The sequence below is a fragment of the Pollicipes pollicipes genome, unplaced genomic scaffold (assembly GCF_011947565.3).
Source record: "Pollicipes pollicipes isolate AB1234 unplaced genomic scaffold, Ppol_2.1 Scaffold_3087;HRSCAF=3621_pilon_pilon_pilon, whole genome shotgun sequence".
Classification (NCBI taxonomy): domain Eukaryota; kingdom Metazoa; phylum Arthropoda; class Thecostraca; order Pollicipedomorpha; family Pollicipedidae; genus Pollicipes; species Pollicipes pollicipes.
The window spans coordinates 25,113,393-25,130,975 of record NW_023596225.1 but is presented as its reverse complement, the minus strand read 5'-3'; the positions used below and the strand labels follow the sequence as shown (position 1 = coordinate 25,130,975).

General features: G+C 55.2%; 1 protein-coding gene across 1 annotated transcript; it reads left to right on the top strand.

Annotated features, from left to right (window-relative positions):
- Positions 1–1,886: 1,886 nt before the first annotated feature.
- On the top strand, positions 1,887–17,451 carry Oda (Ornithine decarboxylase antizyme). The gene is made up of 6 exons (XM_037213145.1): positions 1,887–1,905; positions 2,792–2,887; positions 8,392–8,537; positions 12,663–12,823; positions 16,265–16,490; positions 16,629–17,451. Exons 4-5 carry the CDS (start codon positions 12,717–12,719, stop codon positions 16,464–16,466), a joined length of 309 nt encoding a protein of 102 aa, XP_037069040.1. The 5' UTR covers positions 1,887–1,905; positions 2,792–2,887; positions 8,392–8,537; positions 12,663–12,716; the 3' UTR covers positions 16,467–16,490; positions 16,629–17,451.
- The last annotated feature ends 132 nt before the right edge of the window (positions 17,452–17,583 follow it).

Genomic DNA, 17,583 nt, shown 5'->3' with positions numbered 1-17,583 from the left:
TCAGAGGTGTCCAAAAAAGAAATGGATCAGAGATGCTGTTCGAAAATGTCAAGAAATCGCCCCATGGAGTTTTAAGTGTACAATTAAGGTCATAACTGAATGATCAGTGTCATGTTGGTGGTGGCAGGCAGCGCGGCTATACGGCAGTAATCCTGACACAACCATACATATTCCTAGGTGCAGCAGTACCAAACAAAAATCACTACATTGAGATGAGGGGTACCATGAGTAAAAACGATGAGATCTAGAGTACTGTAACCTGAAAACGGTCACTGTGAAATAAGATTGGTGAAACCAGGAGATCTAAGATTTAGATTAGGTACATGAGCCGTTATCAGATGATATCCTCTGGGACTCTGCAAACATTTGTGCCCACGCCGTGCTCGTGGTGTCCCGGCTTATTCCTGAAAGTAGCTACTGCTCTTTGACCAAAAGCAATCCAATTTAGAAAATGCGTTCGCTGTGGTTTGAGCGTTTTTTAAAAGTTTCTTTACATTCCAGTTACTGTGGCATCCTCTGGCCCGAAGGTTTCAAGCGAAATTAGTCGTTACCTTTCCCACGCGATGCATACGAAGTGTTCACGCGTTTCGAGGTTTTGCTTAAACGAACGTGACATCATGTGGTCCACTCTAGCGTGTGAACAGGCGGGTAATGCAATGCAATTGAAGGTTGCAAAGTTCTTTGTAGCCTGGGTCATGTTTTGCTCCAGCACGGCTTTCATGGAGCCGGCAGGTGGCCCTTTCTGTCCCCCCTTCGCTTTCCTCGTAATCCTTTTCTTGCTCGTACCCCGAAAGTCCGGAAACCTCGCAACCTCGAAAGCCGATGAAATTGCACCTGTCTATAGCGGGCCGGTTGGGCCCATACGCTACTCATATATATATATATATATATATATATATATATATATATATATATATATATATATATATATATGCACTTCGATTTTCCTTCTTTCCATTTGTAAAATGGCTCAAATTGTGATGTTGTTGACGAAAGCAGTCAGATGTAATCGTTCCATGGAAATTACACCGACTGCTCATTTCAGGAGTTGTATCATGTCAGCACGTTCGTGTGCGGTACCTGGCCGGGTTGTCGTCACACTAGGAAGCCCCAATCACCAACCAGAATCACCGTGCAGTGGCGATAAATTCCATGTGTCATAAGCGAGACTCGTCCCAAAGTCGTCTTCCCAGACTACTCAGCGCCTGGACATGCGCCCTCTGCCAGCGAGTTTGGACCTCAGACTTTGCTTGACTAGCGGAATCCAGATCGAATCCAGCGTAATGGGCTCTGATTCAAGAATAGGTTCCATTTTGACCAGATTTGGATTCGTACTCGGATTCATCGCGTCTGTTGCTTGGCTAAGTTGAATTGGGAATTAACGCACATGCGGGTTTATCGGAGCATCAGAACTGGTGCGTGCGGCACCTATTGAAGTTTTGTTCTGCGCGCGCACGCATTCACACACTTATATGTGTTATTTACTCATATATTTTAGATACCAATTTATCTTGGTTAATTGCTACCTGCTTGTCTGGCAACCACAAAAGCTCATCCAAATTCGGAATCAGATTGAGCAATTCTGACGGCTGGATCCAGACTCAAACTCGATTTCAATTGTCAACATTCTCTTTGCATCGGATTCGGTTTCGACTCCATTCGCCTTGGTTCGGATTTGGAACAGATTCCAGTCAGCTGTGCGGCACATCACACAGTGACCGGTCAGCTGAGCGCCTGATGCGTACCGCGGACCACGTGACCCGGCCTGAAATAGCCGGCGGCGCGGCCGTGGTCGTCGGCCCTGACCCCCAAGGTCAGCTGGCCGCGGCCGTTGCCGGGCGGCCGGCCGGCCGGCCGGCCGTCGGCGCTGGCGGCGTCTGACTTCAGTGTTGTGCCGAGCCGGCTGTGAGTGGGGAGGTCGCGGCCGGCGGCGCCGCCGGGGCAAAGTCCGCGTGGCTGGCGGCCCCCGGCGTGCCACGCACGCGCTGGCCGGGGGCGTTGTGTTGGTGGGGAGGGGGTGGCGAGGGGTTGTTCATTGGAGTTTTCGGGCGCGTCGACTGCAGTGGTCATTTTGCGCCCAAGGGGTGGCGAGGGGACCAGACGGCTTTTGGCTCTTCTAAATTGATCGCCTGGGATTATTTCATAGGCAGTGGGGAACGCCTTTCGCCTGGCATCCTCGCTGGTCACCTGATACAGAAGGGTGATAGTGGCCCATGCAGTGCAGGCATATGCACAGCTGATCCAGCGTGGCCGGGTGCTCGCGTCACTGTCATGGCTGGCGCGGCTGGCTGTGGGTTTCCTCTGTGTGTGAGCGCGGCGAGTCCTGGCGTAACGTAAGCAGTGCAAAATGGGTCCGACTCGACTGGACGCGGCCAATCCGGATGTATCTGCATTATAATCTACTTTTGTAGTCCGATTGGCGGTATTTGTTTCTATTTCTCGTTCTTCTATTACGCGCTCGATTTTGTTCTCAACTTTGTTTAACACGTACCTCATGGCCAGCGAGGGGCTACCAATAGGTGTCTTCGTTGCTGCAGTGCTTTGGACCATAACGTAACGACCGAAAGCAGGGCACGCGGTGGGGGCTGGGGCATGTCTATTGTAATTGGTACAAACAGTGGGGGTTTGCACCTGTTGCACTAAAAAAGTATTGCCAAATCGTATGGGAAATATGTAACAGCTTTTTGGCTGAAAGTGGCCTTAGTTTTTCGTTGACATGACTGGTTGATGTGTTAATTTTGAAGTGGCATTTTATGGATGGTTTTAACTGAACCCCATGTGCTACGTGCAGTCGTATGCAAAGATTCGTCAAGATGGATGTTGAACCCAATGTCGTTTTTTACGACGAGAATGGTAACATACGAAAAAGCAGAAGCAGTTACATCAAGTAAGTGGCTCAGCGTTTATGGCGTGACCTACTGACAGTGTGTAAATGGCCTGCGTAATATATATATGTACATAGTCTTCTCCGATATTGACAATTGGTGTTGTTGATTGGGGCTCAAGGGCGCGGCGACTTCTAAGGTCATTTTGCGCCGTCTCCAACAGTGAGGGTGCATATATTGGATCCAATATTGAGTCACTTCGTGTGAGCCGTGCGTCGGTGCCCGTGGGTGCGGCAGTGACCGGTGACCATTGGTCGTCGGGAGAGCGGTGGCGATGAGCCGGCGCCTGCTCCGCCGCATGGCGCGGCCGTGCGTTCCGCGCTCGGCGGAGCCGTGGCCGGCGGCGGGGCAGGCTCTGGCTGGCCGTGGCCGCGCGGCCGGCGGACGCGCCCAGGCTGGCCGCCGGACTGGCGACGCTTCGGGGCTGACCGCTGCCCGCGCGCGCGAGTACGCGGGAGCGACGCATTGTGACTCGAGTCGGGCAGGCCAGAACGGCTGCCAACGACGAATGCGGACCGCGCGGCGTCGCTGGAGCAGCGGCCGCCTGACCGACCGCTGCCAATTCGGGTCGCGGGGCGACTAGAGGTCATCACGCGGTCCTTTGTCCTCTGGCCAGGCCGCTGCCAACGTCGCACACAGTGGCGGCGGTTCGCCTAAAGGTTGCCGTTCGTTTAATCAGGCTTCGTCATGCCCTCCGCCGTCGTAAATAATCGGCAGACCAGAACTCCGGCCCATGACACCTGAGCTCGCCTCCTAAGGTGTCAAGGCACCTGGAAGTGGGAGTGAGTTAGCTCACTTGGGAGGACGTGCGCTTCGCAGCCGTAAGTTGTGAGGGTTTGTCCGACTCCCTGTCGAGGGTTTCACCGCCCCCACCCCACCTCGCTGACATCGAGTTAGATTTTGACGCTTAATGACGGGAGCTGTTGAGTGCGTCACATTGGTCGTCAAGAGTTATATCACAATGCCTAGAGAGGTCATCTGGAATGCCTATAGAGGTCATCCGGGCCCCAGTCACGCCGGTCACGCATGACACCGCCGGTTGAAATGATGGCTGTATTTTGCTTATGGGGCTGGGATATGCTTCCTTTAATCACGTCTTCTAATTGGGCTCTCTGAGCTCAGTTGTGATCGCCGCGGCTCGTTTGAAGACGAAGATGCCCCATGTTAGTGACTACGCTACAGGATTTCAGCACATATGGCACATACTGCACATTACGGCACGCGTATCTCGGAGGTGCTGCGTTAAATACGATGCATTTACAGCACATGCGCAAATAAATGCTACCTCTGGAGCCCGGCTGTACCATGATTGGCTTTGCGGGTTGGGAAAATTTACTCTTAGCTGATTTTTGAAAGGAGGTGAGGTTTGCAAAGCGTTGCGGTAACTGTTTGGTCCAACTGGTCTAATGGGTTTTGTGGCCAGCCGGAGCTTTCTCTGTGTGATCGAATAATTTTACAGCATTGCCATGACTTATTGGGTGACTTACGTTTGCGATTTGGTAGATAATGACCCATTCTGACCCAATCGATGACATGCAGGTGCGATTCAATCGCTTACACACGTAAAGACCACGATTTTTCGGTGCCGTCGCATATTGGCGTGCATCGCTCGGGTGGTGCTTACGGGTCATCGTGATTGGTCGGTGGCGTGTACGGGTCGCCGTGATTGGTCGATGGCGTGTGCGAGTCGCCGTGATTAGTCGGTGACGTGTACGGGTCGCCGTGATTGGTCGGTGGCGTGTACGGGTCGCCATGATTGATTGATGGCGTGTACGGGTCGCCGTGATTGGTCGGTAGCGTGCAGACGACGACGTGCCGGGTCACCGGTGGATCGGGCCCTGTGCTGGGCACCGGCACGATGGCGGGCGGAGTGGCTCGATCGCCTCGATCGTGCTCCTGCCGGGGCTTCCCCGCACCAGGGTCATCGATTGGGCGCTCGCCCACGTCGGTGGCCGGCAGCTGACTGGGCAGTGGGGGGGGGGGGGGGGGGGCGTCGGTCGCCCTGGAGACGAGGCCGGAGCGGCCCTCCTGGATACGGGCCTTGCGCCTCACTCGCCGCCGTTCGCCACCCGCCGTGACGTGGCGCTCATGCGGGTCAGGTGGCGGCGGTGCCCTACGGTGTGATGACCTTCGCAGTTCTCCCGCACCACACTCCGCGTCCTCGACATGTCTCTGCCGCTCTGCGTGCATGCCTGTCTGTGGGACTGAGTCAGTGGCGCGTGAAGAGAGGGGGTCAGATGACTGAGGCCCCAACGAACTGACAATTTAATGTTGCCTATTTGAGTATTGACTGAAAAGAAGTAATTTAAAATGGCGATGCTGTCCTCCCTCAAGTTGATAGAATTTCCTTCGCCTCTGCACACGATCGATTGCCTTCGCTCTCCGTGTCAGTTTCTGTTTGACTCATGCCTGGGCGGATCAGTGGCCTAGAGGCTGCAACACATGACTCGTTAAAGGTTGTCATGTGGAATCCGTAGCCCATTTGCCGTCTCGACCGACAGACGCCAATTGAGCTGTGATATGTGCACGGATAAAACAAATTCACTGCTTGCCAAACTGGAGTGGGCACATCAGCATTTCACATTTCTTGTTCTGAGGCGGGGGCTAACGGAAAGTGGAATTTAACCTGGCGCGTGTGTTTTTTTTTTTAGCGGGTGAGTGTTCGTTAGTCCCTGATGCTGCCTTCAATAGTAGTGATTACGAGTCTGGTTTGCATACATGCTTGACAAGCAGGTATAGGTTGAGAAGTGATGGACCTTCAGTGATGTTGACATGGCGGTGATGAGGACCTTCAGTGATGTTGACAGGCCGGTGAAGTCCAGGTCATCCAGAGCTGCGCAGGGGCTGGGTGACTTAAGCGCCAGCCTTTAGTTTACCTTTAACCACTGGTCAGGCGCTACGTCCAGGGCAATGATGCTCGGATACCTGTTCAGAATCTGCCTGGCAAGTGTGTTCCGCATCTGAGTCTGAACTGACTTGTCTACCATCTGTGGTTGGTTAGCCCCTTAGTGAGTGTGTGTGGGGGGGGGGGGGGGGGGGGCGGGGCGAACGTAGCCCCCAAAATATGGAAAGTTGTGCCGTTTGGAGACAGCCTTTTCGTGATTTAGCTGGAATATGGAGATGCCGAGAGAGTCGCCGGGTGTGGGGGAGCGAGGCTACTTTGAGGCGATTGAAAGCGCCTGTGCCGCCGTCGTCAGTTACCCGGGGTGGTATAACCTGACATTACAAATTATACTGGTCCTTCCCATGGACGGCATAGGGGCCAGGCACGCAGCGCAGTCTTCCTCTGCTCGGGGAAATGCCATCTTTTGCAAACTCCTGTGCAGCTTGACCGAACTCCGCGAAATTACCCAGTATCTAGCGTAAACATCCTGCTCGGGGCGGGGGCATGGTCCCATTCCCTTAGCTACGTCCTGCCTAAGACCCGCAAGACCGCCAGGGATGATAGAATCGGGGGATCAGAATCTGTGAAATCACTTGCCAGGAAACTTGGCACAGCTTAAAGGGAATGTTTCACACCTGGAGACATTGAACCAAGCGTCAATTAAGATGAAAAGGTTTACTTAAAACTGTTTGTATACTTTATGGAAATTGCTGCTCTAGACAACACCATTTCCTTCTTTGGTAAATATGCTCCGCAATGCGTCGGTGTTTGATTGCGTCATCGTACCTTGCACAACATTGAGCGAGGCCAGCTAACGTCCGTTATGCCTGGAAACGTGCTCACCAACGCGAGATATGAACGACATGACAGTTATATTTTTCTTGACCTTGACCGGCGCATGGGCGGTGGAATGACAGGATATCAGTGACGTTTTTTAACTGTCATGCATTGCAAGTTCATCTTGAAATACTCCCCCGCAATTACTCTTTCACATCTTTGAAGCCTTTAAGGTCAGGAACCAGAGGGTTATAGGTCTTAAACAGGGCATGACCCTGAACTGCATCAAAGGCCTTCATTATGACTATTTCAGCTCAAAACCTCATACAAATGTGACACTCCCTTTAGTGGTAAGTATTTGCCTCAAAAGTAAATCTGGCCATTTTGAAACGTTCGTACGGTCCTGCCATTCGCGAGTTATTGGTGTAAGACATTGGACCAACGTGTCATGCCCACCACCCCCGAACCGCCAAACTACAACAAACGCTGTGCAAAAAACCTTTCGTTGTTGCACACAGTTATGGTTAAGTGGTGTTTTCCTCCAAGTCAGTACATATAGCACATGAGTTATTGCGTCATGAACGTTGACCCAAGTAAAGGCATTGCTTTTGGCAGCAGAGTGTGCCCGTGGACCTGCGTGTTGGACATGGGTCGCCGTGCGTCGGCGTGCTTCGAAAGCGTCGCCCGGGCGACGGTGCGCGAGCGGCCGGTCATTTGTCGACGGCTGCGTGTGTCGGCTGGCGCGGCGCCCGCCCGTATCGACCGGTCAGCGGCGGCCGCCGGCGCACCTGACGCCCGACGGCCACCGCTGACCGACGCGCCGGGGCACGGTCGCCACCTCCTCGGACCATGGCACTGCGATGAGGGCGCGCCGTTCCGGCCCTCGCTGCATGGGTCTGGCGTGCAGCGGTCCATAATTCATCCGGTTGGGTGTCCAGGGTGTAAATGTAAAGTCACGCCACCAGAATCCCGGCTCCCCCGTGGCCTCCGCACGCGATTCGTGGGCGCTGATCCGTTGCCCTTTGACCTCGAACTCGGACATTTGACCTGTGCGACCCACTTGTCAAGCCTGAGGCGATTACACGCGGGTTTATCCGCCATCCTGCCCGTTGCTGAGTGACCGATTTTGAGCGAGTGAATGGCAACAGGCAGCAGGCCTTAAACCGGGGGTGTTATAGTGTGAATCGACATGCTTGGCACGCCATTGACCGAATGTTGAAACGTTTCTGGCGTGTCGAGCCACTACCTTGCTCTGTCGCTAGCAGCCGGTGGGGGCCGCAGGCCCCTCCGCAAAGGCCGTTGCCGCGCATCTGGTTCGCCCGGGTCACGTGAGCATGGTGTGGGCGGCTCGTGTTCGGCGGATCTGGCCGCCAGCCGGCGAATAATCCGGCGGAGATCCCCTCCCCCCGGCGCTCGGGTCCACTGGCCGCGCGGGCACCATATTGCGACGGTCTGCAGGCGGCCTGACTCGGTGTTGCTAGCCCTGCGCTTACATAAGGCAGTACAAGACGTGCCCTGGGCTCTGTGCACGCCACGGGCTTGGTAGTGGTCAATAATTGATCACGGAAATGCACCGCGTGCTCGGCCAGGTTGGCAGAGATGCCCCCAGAGACTCCTCCTGGCCATTGGCAGAGGCGTATGACCGTATACAGTTCTGTGTCTAGCTAATCGATGTGCATTTATATGTGTCGATGGGAGTCTCTTGGTAAATCAGGGAATTAAGGTCGTGTCCAGATTATCGCCAGCCATATCTGATCACCAGCAGTGCTGTGTCGGCCAGCTGCCTCAGCGGATGTGCTGGGCCGCCTGGTGGGCCCAGTCTGACCCGGCTCTCCTCTGTTTCAGCATGAGCATGCCCCACTACAGCGTCCACGTGGGGGCAGCGCGGCAGCACTGGGTTTGATGCCCCCCATGCCGCCAGAACTGTGTCTTGTAACGAAGAGGGCAGCGGCGTGGGGAAATCTACAGAGCCCTTTCTGCCAAATCAGCTAGTGAGTTCGACGCGCCGTGGCGGCCAGCTGTGTTTGTGACGGCGGCCCGGCCGAGGCGCCTTGTCATCGCCGGGTGTCTTGCGTCACCCGTCTGCGGCTCCCCTATTGCCTGTCGGGTCCGGCCGATGTCTCGTGACCGATCAGCACGGTGGGCTGGCGGCCCGCGCGTCGCCACCGCCGTCTGCTCGGACGGCGCGGTGGTCGATGGAGCGAGCCGTGGACGTGGCGGCTGGCTTTGAGAAGTCGCTGTTTGGCTGTACTGGAATGTGGCCGCGTCTCCTGCAGCTGGCTGCACAGTTCTTGTCGGTGGTCCGGCTGCTGGCAGCCTTGAGGCGATGTATGACGGCGGCTCCCATCTGTTATTGGCCGAGATCGGCACGGTCTGTGCAATGAGCTGCTGGTCTCCAGTGGTCGTGCTGCACAGTAGGCCAGATTGTCTTCAAAACGGCCAATATTTGAGTGGGACGTCCAAAAAGGGCCATGCCATTTCTCCGTATGCTGTTTTATGCGCTGAGTCCGATTGCTTGGAACTATTTTGTCGTGCGGGGAACAGAAAACCCGGGAAAAGGATGAAATGAGTGGAAAAACTCGGTAATAACATCCGGTACTGGTGTTGGTCGGTATTCTCAATTGGAGCCATAAAACAAAAATCAGTGAATTGCTTGCCATGAAGGAGTATCACTGGAAGTCAGCTTTAAGGGTCTCATGATTAATTCACTAACCTTCTAGGTCGAGGCATTGCCCCGAGTTTTGGGAGAAAGGTTAAATGTACGTTTGAACAGCAGCAGAGCGAAAACCTGAATGCGTTGAGACATTGGATGACCGCTAGAGAGTTATGCAAAGTTTTACGACAACATGTTCTAAGCTCAGTGGTATGCCAAACATAATTTGTAGTGAATTTATGTCTGGTTAGTCAAGTTTGGCGGCACGCCTGGGTGCCGTGGAAGTTTTTGATAGGGCATACCAAACTAAAAAATGCTCCCCAAGTTCAGATTCTACGACGTGAAATATTTCAGATGTAGCACAATACAAGAAAGTCTGCGTAAGGCAACAGTGGTCCGTGACCTCGGTTGATTTAAAAAAGGCCTCTTCCTTGTAGACAAAGTAATGTTTTCAGACTGCACCTGCTCTTGCAACAGTTCTCGTCTTAAATTGGCGTTATCTGTTGCAGATCGTGAGGTTTTACAACCTACGATTTTTAGCCATTTTGAACTCCCCTCTCACAAGTTACGCGCCGGCCAAGTTATGCGAACACCCTACCCTGGTTACGCTGTGTCCCTTCTGCCCGCTACTGAGCTGGAGGTGCGTAACAAAGCCGGGCATTTCGCTTGTCATGAGAGGAATCCGACTGTATCTGGCTATAAGGTTGGGTTTAGGGTTAGATTAGCTTTGGTTCAGGTAATTGTCATTTTCAGTCAGTTTAGTAGATAGGCTGTAGTAGTATAAAAGTCTCGCCGCGTACGTAGGTCTAAGTAACTACGTCAGACCTGGTTCCAATTTGTTGCCGGATAGCTACAATTACCTTGACGTGCCACAAAAACGTTTTAAAGCTGTCAGATGTAGTTTTGATGGCACCTTCATTTGTTCAATAAACTCGGAGAACTCTCCTTTCATCATGGTCCATGGGATTGCGCCCTCGAACAACTTTAAAGCACTGCTGAATCAGGAACTTAGATTGCCTGCATACGCACAGATCGACAGAGTCGACGCGCATGCGGGGCACCGGCCATAGAGGATCGTATCGTCCGAACAGCGTCACGCCACCGAGCTGAAGGCGCGTACTGGTGCACTGGACCACCTCTTTCCCCGGTCACCCGAGTCCGCCCTTGTGGCGTGGAAGTTGCGACCCCGCTGGGCGGTGGCTGGACACCCACAGCACGCAGACGAGATGCCCCGGCCGCCTCAGCGCCTGGCCTCAGCTGACCGCGGTCAGCCCGGCGCCCGCAACACCACGCGTAACACCCTCAAGTGGAATTGGCTCAAGCATGTGCAACTTTTGTCCTCATTTACTCGATTCAGCACCACTTTTTAGTGTCGTTGGTGCAAAATCTCCCCGGGATTCGATGGATTTTTTTTAGCTCAACATTTATTACTGGTAGCCATTTTATAAATTGCCAGTTAACACCATCGACATATATTGCTAAAATTTTAGTTGCAAGCATTCTTCTCGCAGCCACCATGAGTAAGAAGACCCAAGGAATGTCTTGATCCGTGGTGCTATCGCTTTTTAATGTCACGTTTGGATTTGGAGATCATGCGTTCCAGAAAGATTTTGTCGTAAATTAAAAAGAGCATTACTATCCAACGCGCTGCTATTTGTCTGCATTATTCTAGGTTAGGAATTTTAAAATAAACCTGACTTTGTGATCAGATCGCTGTTTTGATCGTGACCTGGCGCATTGTTGCTGCCAGTGCAGCGCCGCTGCGACCGTGATAGGGGTACTCAGCGTGTTATCGCCTATCTCACGTTTGCTCAGTGTGCTATCGCCCATCTCACTGAGGCCGCTTTTTAGTACATAATCGAGCGATCGTCACGATTGCACGATGATTTCCTCCCTCTTACCTTTGATTGTCAATCAGGGTCTAATGCCGGGAACGCGTTCTTGTCTAAAAGACGTACCGATCCACGTTTTAGCTAAGTCGATACACTCCCCGACAACCGTCAAGTCCTGACCGTAGAAGGATCTGTTAGCACAGTTTTGTGTTGTTCCTTGAAAGTTGCACAACATCCACGTTGGCTCTGCACGCGTGATGTTTTCGTCTTGAACGGCCTGCGGGCGGTGACAAGTCTCTGACGGTTTAAGAGCCATGACCTTTTGTGTGACGTTCTGTGTGACCTGGAGGACCGTTATGCGCATGCACACCTGGAGCGACTCTCTCCCAATGTGACGCCCCGAATTCAGACATAACTCTTCGACGTCTGCTACAACCGTCGGAAGGTGACGTAATGCCGGCTTTGACGCCCATTTGGGTCTGTTACGTGCTGGCGTGGTTGTGCGGTGTTGCTATGGCGACGGGTCCAAAAAACTGGCGCCCTATTGATCTCCGCACAACCGAAGACACCAAAGGGCGGCCGCCGCTGCCGGCTGCGGGCCACAAGTGCTAGGGCCGTCCGACCAGCCCCACCGGGCGTGGCAACGTCTTCGCGCGTTAAGTCGCGCGCGCTTTCCCGAAGATGTCGCGTCAACAACGCAAATGCGCGCCCGCCGGGGCCGGTGCGATCCAGAATGGTCCGGCCATGCCGTGTCACCGCCGTTTTGAGAGGTTGTGCGGCGTGCGTCATCACGCGATCCTCCCACGGGGTGCCGACGATGCCAGTGATACCGGCGCTCGAGACCTGGAATGTCAGCTGGCTCATGAGATATTACGCCGGGCTGTCACGTCATGTGCAACAGATGCTTCGTTTAGACGTACGAGGTGTACGATTCGCTAGGTTAAAAAAAAACGCCACTCGGTGTTTGTGCGATTTCATTTAAAATGTTGGATTCGCTGGGTTGGCGGAAATGCAACGTGCTCAGCCCTGATTCAACTGTTTTCTCGTTCGAATTTTCGTTGCGTAATTGTAAGTACAGCGTGGACCGGAAAACAGGGGTGCAGACGCATACCAAGAAATGAAGGATCGCACTTTAAATGCATTCGTGTCGTAAATTCTCCCAAGAGAGTCGGGACGGCAAACGCAAGATTTCACCAAGTTTGAGGGGCCACTGCCCCTTCCCCGCCCTCTGCACCCGACACCCTCGCCCTTGCGGGAGTGACGATTGATGTAGTCTTACCGAGCATTCTGATGGGTCGTACTGGGCAATATTCAGCCAGCCCGCACTACCGAAAGCTCGATGAGCTTGACCTTCTATACATTCAAAGTTTATGTTCGCGCGTAAAGCCCCCCACCGTCGCCATGAGTCCTGCCTCTGGATAGCTTGACCTTTTAACACCGCGATAGAATTGTCTAGCTGTATGCCGATGTACGATGTCGTACGATGTACGATGTCGCCCTGAGCCGCCGGAGCCCAGCTGACCTGGGTGTGTGACGGCCCTGGAGCTGAACGGTCGCACCGCCCGTCGCCGTGCGGCGCCGCCCGCATCCGGGCCTGGTACTGACGCTACCCCGGCGGACCTGTGCGGCAGGAGAATGAATTGGCAAACATCGACGAAAGCCAGCCCGTCAGGATCAGCATCACCATGACCCTGACGACGACGCTGAACGCGCGCTGGGAGACCGTTCTCTGGCGGCAGCGTCTCTATGTGCAGGTGCCCAATGGGCTCCTGCCAGACGGCTCCAAGGAGGGGTAAGCGACCACATGCCGCCCGCCCCTCGGCGCCGGGCGCGGCCCAGTGGGCGCGGCCCGGCGGCGTGGGGAATGGGGCGGGACGTCTTCGGGGTGGCGTTCCGTGCTGACAGGATGTCAGATAGTCAAAGCAAGCTGCATATTCGTGTAATGTTCTTACGTTTGTGTGTCACGGGTGTTTATGCGATCCTTTTGTATCGCGTTGTGGACATTTGCGTCACTCCTTACATTGTACAGTTTCCTCGCTCCGAGCGCATCCGCTGATGCGGGGTGTCGCAGGTGAAGACACGCGCTACGTTGTTGACATCGCGCTATCTTAACTTATCAGTCATGAAGAGACCAGTTGTCATGATCCATCAATTCCTAAGCAATCAGCGTAGACCCAGTAGGTACTCCACTGAGTTTGTGTCCCAAATGCGATGGCCCCTCTAATCCCGCGAATTCGTGGAATCAGTGTCGGTGGGGAGGGGGACACCCAGCTGATTGGGCCGGCTGCTGATTCGAGTCCAGTGATCGACTCTAACGGAGAGGCTCTGTCCTCTGCACTGTATCCTGGCCGGTCTGCGGACCTTGTCCTCTGCACTCTATCCTGGCCGGTCTGCAGACCTTGTGCTCCGTGTTGTGTCCTGGCCAGTGTGCAGGCTCTGTCCTCTGTGCTGTGTCTTGGCCGGTCTGCAGGCTCTGTCTTCTGTGCTTTGTTCTGGCCGATCTGCAGGCTCTGTCCTCTGTGCCGTGTCCTAGCCGATCTGCAGGCTCTGTCCTCTGCACTCTATCCTGGCCGGTCTGCAGACCTTGTGCTCCGTGTTGTGTCCTGGCCAGTGTGCAGGCTCTGTCCTCTGTGCTGTGTCTTGGCCGGTCTGCAGGCTCTGTCTTCTGTGCTTTGTTCTGGCCGATCTGCAGGCTCTGTCCTCTGTGCCGTGTCCTAGCCGATCTGCAGGCTCTGTCCTCTATGCTGTGTCCTGGGCGATCTGCAGGCCGATCTGTGTTTGGACTGGTCCACGCGCCTTTGGATGTTTGTATGTGTGGGGAGCGGATGGACTGGTTCACATCCAGAGTATTAGTGTTTGTGTGGGTGCGTGTGTGTTTCGACTGGCGAAGGCGACGCTTTCCGCGATTGGAACTAGGAAACTGCGTCTTTCGGAGGCCTTGTAACAGATACCCATAACCGTACGATAAACATACATCGATGAGCAGATCAGACACGGCAGTCGTGCTGCTGGTCCAACAAGCCCTACCAATGACACATTTCGCGGCGTCTCACTTGTGCAGTGATAACACACGCAGGGGTTACCGCGTGAACGGTACGAACACGTGAGCTGAAGGAGTTAGACGCATTCCTACATCACGCCGCATGTAAAGTCTCCTTTTGGAAGTCCGACTTACGACGATGAGGCTTACGGGGCTCCACGTGGAAGTCTTCTCACGACAGTTCGCCAAGTGAGATGGCCTGGACAGTGACTGGCTTGGGCTTGGCCAGGTCACGGCCATGTCAGTCGACTAAATCACGAGTTTCATGACATACGGCTGGGGCGATTGTGAGCAAAGTTATCGCAGACAACACATGTTTTATAGTGGTCACGGTGGCTCCCGCCTGTGTATTTGGGCCGGTCTCCCCGCTTCGGCCATGGCTTCTGAAGGCTAGCCCTTAAAAAGGCAGTTGTCTTCGCTCGGACAGATTGCTGGTTTCGCCATGGGTCGGAGGCCGTTGAGATCGCTTTGTGGTTTGCATTTTTGAGGCGATGCATTCGCTTTTAACCACATGTGCCCGGTGCTGAATCTAAGTTCCTGACCCCCTTCATGGAAACGGACGCATCGATCTTGGTTCCGACTGGTTCTTCCACAGACACTAGGCCCTGATTTCTGGATCCCTTCGGTTGTTTCACGTGGTCCAAAGCGGCCATGCAAATACCAAGCGTTACTCAGGACAGCTTGAAGCAATTACGCTTCGTGTTGCTGAAAACATCACACAGCTGCAATCAGTGGGTGCAAAGATGCAGGTTATAGAGGCTGTGACAGCTGTGGTTTGTCGAGTCATGCCGGGTCGTTCGAGTGAACATATGGTGGCGGTTCGAGCAGCACTTGCTCGGGGTGGTACGGTAAGACAGCACAGCGCCAGTCAAGGAGGTCCGGACACTGTCGCGGGCACGTCGCGCGCTGAGTCGAGCCTCTCCCCGCCCGCCTCCCGCTCTCAGAGAGCCGCCCCAGTCGAGCGGCCGACATCACAGGCTCGTGACGACCTTCGGTGACGTGTAGCCGCGCTGCCGGCCGCGACTGCGACGTTGGCCTGGCGCGGCCGGCGCCCGGCCAAGCGCGGTCACTCCAGGCGGAAATAGCCGGCGGTCGGCGCGCGCGCTCGCCGCCGCGACTGCGCAGTACCGCGGTCACCGTGTTGTCGCGCCGGGACGGTTATCGCGGCGGCCCTGATCTGTGTGGCGCAGCGACGGCGACCGGCGGACGCCGCTGACACCGCGGTCTGGCGGCTGTCCTGGCTGGGTCACGGCCAACCGACGTGGCTGGGCCGCGGCCGGTTTGTTGATCGTTGTGGGGGTCAGTGCGGCGGTGCTGGCGGAAAAGAACGGCACTTCCGCTTGCGCTGGCCTATTAAGCTCAGATGTAGTAGAGTGCTGGTGGAAAATTGGCGCAGTGACGAACGTCGGCCGTCGGTGAAATCAATATGTCCCTTTGTCCCTGACGCACAGGCGCAGACCCATTGTCACCGCCGTCTGCTGACGTGGGGTGTTGCAATCAATTCCCGCCGCTCCACCCCACCCTCCCCTCTACCCGCCGCCCTTCTCGACCGTTCGACGTTGTCATTGTGGCGGACGGTGGCAGTGAGGGCCGGGTGCCCAGCGTGCTGTTTACACGTATGGCGTCGCCTGGGACAGTTGGCCACTTGCCAGAGCGTTCGCCGAACCTCCGCGTCATCTCGTCGATCAACGCCCGGCTACCGCAACGCCACCTATATGAGATGACGTCACGTTTTCTAGCGTTTTCAAGCGTTTGTGTAGTGACGCGATGGCCAGCCTTTACCGTGCGATACGCCAGTATTCAAAGTTTGCTTTCAGAGCTGATTGTCGCCCAAAACTATAGCTGCTGCGTTCCAGTTAGTCAGCTGCGTGATACTTAACCTGTTCTAGAAAACAACGCGCGTGTGCTACATGTTTATCTCATTTTTGCAATTCGCGTTGACCCCGGTTTACTTCGCGTTTATTGCTTCCTTTGAATGTCCATTTCCTACACAATTTACACCCGATCGACCATACCTATCACATTCATCATGAGTTTTACTCTGATCCATGTACTTCGCCGTCTCAGAACGTTGAATAACAGTGCGACGGTGGCCGGCAGCCCCGCCGACCTGATGACCTCAGGTCAATAGGTCTTCCTCCATGTTCTCCCGTGACCTCCCGTGTCATGCCTCGTGTCGCGTTCCGCCGGCAGATTCGTGTCCCTTCTGGAGTTCGCCGAAGAGACGCTGCAGGCCAGCCACGTGATCGTCAGCCTGAGGAAGGACCGGCCGGACCGCGCCGGCCTGGTGCGCACCTTCATGTTCCTCGGCTTCGCGCCCATCCCGCCGGGAAGCGACATCATCCCGGCCAGTGGCGACCAGGACAACCTCTACCTGGCCTACGCCATCGAGTAGCGGCGCGCGCGTGACGAGCGGCGGCGCCGCGCGCCGGCCGCGCCGCCGCCGCCGCGCCGCCGCGGCGCGCGCCGTCCGGCTCGCATGACGGGACCGCGCGTCCCCGAGGCTGGGGCCGGGCGGCGCGCGCGCGGCGGCCGGCGACGGCGGCGCGGCCGGCGGGCGCGCCCGCCCCAGCGGTGTTCGGCGTCGGCAGGCCCGCCGACGGCTGTCGATTCGGCCTCTGGTCGACTGTGCAGTGTACCAGTGTGGGGTTCCCCTCGGTGCGCCAACGGGCGGAGGGCGGTGGGCGCGAGCGGTGGCATCGGGGCCGCCTGGTGGCCTGCAGCCGGCCGGCCTGGTGCGACGGGACCCTGACTGGGCGGACTGCTCCAGTCCAGTCTTGTCCCGTGTCGTCCAGTGTAATCCGGCTGAACGGAACAGGTCACTGGTCTTGTCTAATGTCATGACGGTCTGGTCTGGTTAGCTCGTAACTGAGCGAGTCCAGTCAGATCCAGTCTGGTCTGGTCTGGTCTGTTCTGGTTTGCTCAGCATGGTCTTGCCTGCTCCAGCCCTGCCTGGTCCGGCTAGGCCGTCGCTGGCGGCCGTCAGACAGCTCCGACGCTCCTGCCCGCCCCCCTCCGTCGGTTGTGCTGTCATCCGGTTAGATTACAAAGTTCTTTAGACACTATATAACCAAGAAAACCACAAAAATATAAAAGAAAAAACTTGGGAATGGCCTGCACCCGTGGTGATGGGACAGGCTGGAACCAGCTAAAAAAATCCGTATCACATCGGTGGTTTGGTCCATCCCATTCCATGTATTTTGCCCTGTGTTATCTCGTGGGTTCACTTTGGGCGGGACCGCTTACTTGCAGAAGGAAGCTTGCTTTTGTTTGGTATGTTAGCGACCGACATCTTCTCGCTCTATTTTATCTTCTGTAATAGTTGTCTTACGAATGTGTCACGTTATGAGCACGACTCCAATACAAAATTAGATAAATGATGGTGTCTCTGTACCGGTGGAATACCCCAGCATCTATTGTTCGAGACGTTTGTGTGTCCCATGGGCACTGACTGTCGGCCACGGCGAGCAGCTCACTGTGGAGGGGTAACACTGCCTCTGGAAACGTCCAAG

Coding starts and splice junctions, on each gene's coding strand:
- Oda (XM_037213145.1), top strand. CDS start 12,717: ATGACCCTGACGACGACGCTGAACGCGCGCTGGGAGACCGTTCTCTGG. Junction 12,824..16,264: donor CCAGACGGCTCCAAGGAGGG/GTAAGCGACCAC, acceptor TTCCGCCGGCAG/ATTCGTGTCCCTTCTGGAGT.